Source organism: Plectropomus leopardus, unplaced genomic scaffold (assembly GCF_008729295.1).
Source record: "Plectropomus leopardus isolate mb unplaced genomic scaffold, YSFRI_Pleo_2.0 unplaced_scaffold19426, whole genome shotgun sequence".
Lineage (NCBI taxonomy): Eukaryota > Metazoa > Chordata > Actinopteri > Perciformes > Serranidae > Plectropomus > Plectropomus leopardus.
Window position 1 is genome coordinate 1 of NW_024620970.1, and position 3,474 is coordinate 3,474.

General features: G+C 46.5%; 1 protein-coding gene across 1 annotated transcript; it reads right to left on the reverse strand.

Annotated features, from left to right (window-relative positions):
* Positions 1-13: 13 nt before the first annotated feature.
* Positions 14-3,269, reverse strand: LOC121965292 (the record flags this gene model as incomplete). The annotated part of the gene is made up of 2 exons (XM_042515447.1): positions 14-310; positions 1,861-3,269. Coding segments are annotated over 2 exons (1,516 nt in total), but the record flags the coding sequence as incomplete, so codon positions are not given.
* Between the last annotated feature and the right edge of the window lie 205 nt (positions 3,270-3,474).

A 3,474-nucleotide genomic window follows, 5' to 3' on the forward strand; every position in this document is an offset into this window, starting at 1 on the left:
CGTGTTATGACGTGTTATGACAGGTTATGACGTGTTATGTCACGGTTGTCGTTTACCCGGTGCTGCAGACGAGTGTGTTTTTATGCCACAAAGTGTCACATCTGAGAGAGGAATCAGAAATGTGCTCACAGACAGCAGAGCTGAACGGCAGGTTTCCTCCTCGTGCAGGTGAGGCGAGACAGGTTTGACGGTTTTTGTCTCCGTCAGGTCGGAGCTCGGAGGTTTTGTGCGGCCTGCAGTCGCTGTCGTCTTCTCTCCATCGCCTGCTGCTTCTTCAGCTCGATCTCTGCTGCCGAACATTTACCCACAACTGCAGAGAAAAACACACGAAACACAGTCAACTTCATCGACAAAAAAGAGGAATTCAAACATTTACGCACTGTTATTCCACAAGGATTATTCAACAATATCTAAAAAAATAAGTTTGTAAATGGCTCAAAATGCAGTAAGAACCTGCAGCTCTGCATCTAAAACAGCTGCTTTTTCTTCGTTTATCATTCATCGTGTCATTTTAAATCGATACGCCCCCAAAAAAGTTGCAAAGAATATCTTGGAGCAAAGTTTTATCAAAGAAAAGTTAACAGTTAGCGCTAATCTCAGTGGCAAACAACACCGTTCAGACACCAGAACAATGGCGACCATTTGGGTTTTTTTTCTTCTCAATAACAAGTCAGCTGGTAAATATTACGACTGTTTAAAGAAATAACTGACAAATAATAAACCACCTCAAACTGCACAGTCGGCTGGATTACACTATAGTATGCTTCTCTGTTTTTTAACTGAAACTGGTCCCTTTTTAGAAACAAAGTCTGAAACTGAAAAGTTGCTGAATATTGTGACAAAGTTGGCAAACACTGAGACGCTTGATTTTTATTTTTATTTCACTGCCAGAAAGAAAATTTCTTCATAAAACTGTCTCTGCAAACAGCCGAAACAAATGAGACACAATGAAACTGGAGCAAAACAGAGGAAGTAGATACAAAACCTACGACTACCTGAATGCACCGCACCGCACCGGACCAAGAAACGCTGCCGCTGGTGGGCGGCAGGGCCGGCTCTACCCAATTTGGTGCCCTAGGCGCCCTAACCCTAACCCGCACCTCCGCACCCAATAACGACACATCACATGCTCACACATAATTTAGGAACATGTCACTGTTTATTTATTTGTAATGTTAATATATTTTTTTTTCTAGACAGAAAACACTAAGTGAGGGCGCCAGTGGGCATAGAAAATTATTATTTTATTATTATTTTCCCTCGAGGCCAAGGAGGACTGGCGGCGTGGCAGCGCCCCTCCAGCAGATGGCGCCCAGGGCGACCGCCTATATCGCCTATGCCAAGAGCCGGCCCTGGTGGGCGGCATAACGCAACTAGGCTGATTTCACGACGTAGGGCTGGGCGATATGGAAAAAAGTCTTACAACAGTAATTTTTTTCATATCAGTCGATATCGACAAATATCACAACATCAAATCTGTATTTCTGTCAAAATTAAAGGTTAAAGGGGGAGGCGGCTTCTTCTGTAGCTGACTGTGTTTAATAAGCAGATAATATTGTCGCATAGTATCGATCACAGGACCCTAAAACGTATCGAGGCAGACTTTGTGATATCGGTAAATATCGTATCGTATCGGATCATAAGTATTGATATACAGGTACATCTCAAAAAATAAATAAATAAATTTACCTTTATACTTTACCATTTACCTTTTTGAATTAAATTCTGAAGAATAAACTTTTTCGCAGTAGAACTCTCTGAGATGCACGTTTAAAGTCGTTTCACGGTGAAACCAGTGATTTACGCTCTCAGTGCTTGCCGGTCGTTTAGGAACCGGTGCCAGTGTGGACGTGCTCTTACCTTTGGCGGTCGCCGTAGAAACTGGGTTGTTTGGCTTCTTGAAGGTGAACTGGCCTTTGTGGGGTTTAGTCTGCGGAGACGTCTGGACCCGGCTGCTCCCCTGTGCACACGTCCAACTGTTCGTGGATCCTGAAGTGTTTTTCACTTGTGCGTATGTGAAAGAATCCGTCCCCCGTACACCTGCGGGGACGCTCGAGATTAAACCGCCAGCTGGTCTACCTGGAGCGCAGGGCGTTTGAGTGTGTTTTTTCGGGAGGAAAGCTTCCTGATTGGCCGTCTGTTGTTGGTGTCCGTTGGACGGCTGCAGAGCCGCTCTCTGGTTTGTCTGTTTGGCGGGAACGTTCACGGCGCTCTGGATCTGGTTTTCCAGGTCGTCGCACATTTCACACAGAAGGTCGTCGTCAGCGGGGTCGTCCCAAACCGGGTCGGACAAGAAGAACGAGGACAGGTCTTCGTCCAGGAGGTCGGAGACAGCAGGCGTCTCTCTGTGGGAAGAAACCACCGTCGGAAAGCTTTGAGCAGAAGAGTTCGAAGTGGTCGTGTTGTGTTTGGCGACAGAATTGTTTTGATGAAACTGATGTTTTTGTGGCTCCGACGTCACAGTTTTATTTTGCTGATGTCCCACCTGGACTAAAACACCAGTACGGGACGAGAACTTGATCTGCTGAGTGTCTTTTTCTGCAGATTTTGAGCCGTAATCCTTCGGTTTAGTCCATGTGTCCGTCTGGATCCCTTTGACAGACAAATTAGGATTAGACTCCAGTTTGAAAGTTCGCCTCACGTTGTCCTTTTCCACTTTCGAAACACCGGATCGGACATTTGCAGGATGTTGGTATTTGACTTGGCTGGGTGGTTTCTGGGTTGAGCAGTGCTTTGGAGCGATAAAGTTCTGCGGATTTTGTGTCATCTCCAACACTAAAGAGTCGTTCAACAAGTCATCGTTTTCCCAGTCGTCCTCAAACTCGTCTTTTGGCGTGGAGACACCAGACGTGCAACCGTGCGAGGGAGCACACGGTTTCCCAGGAGCGTCTTTGGAAGCAGGTTTCACTCGTGACGGCTGAGCTGTGGACACCTGACTGAGACTCCCGCTCACATGCTGCGTCGGTCCGTCAAACAGGAAATCCAAATCGTCCTCCAAATATTGATCCTGGTGGAGCTTCACGTCGCTCCCAGCAGCCGCCGCCGCCGCCGTCGCCTTCAGAGCTGGGTGACTGTCTCCACAAGACGAGATGTCCAATATGTCCTCCGACAGGAGCTCGAGACTCTGCTGGTGCAGCTCCTCCACCTCTTCTTCATCCTGACGAAACATGTTGAAGTCAAACTGTTTGGCCAGCTTCAGCAGGTCGTCCACGCCGTTCGGCCTGCGGCAAAACAAAACCGTCAGTTTACTGTGACGACGGCGAGAAAGTCTGAATACACGTCAGGGACACAAACTTACCTAAACGCTCCAGTATGGAGGATTTAGGGGGATATATCATCAGAAATACACTTTCATTCAAAGATCTGGTTGATTTCAAATCATGACAGAGATAAAAATCATCTGCTACCTCATAAAAAGTTTTTAGAAATGAAAAAAGATGACGTGATCTGAGAGAAACGTGGACGTTCAAGAAA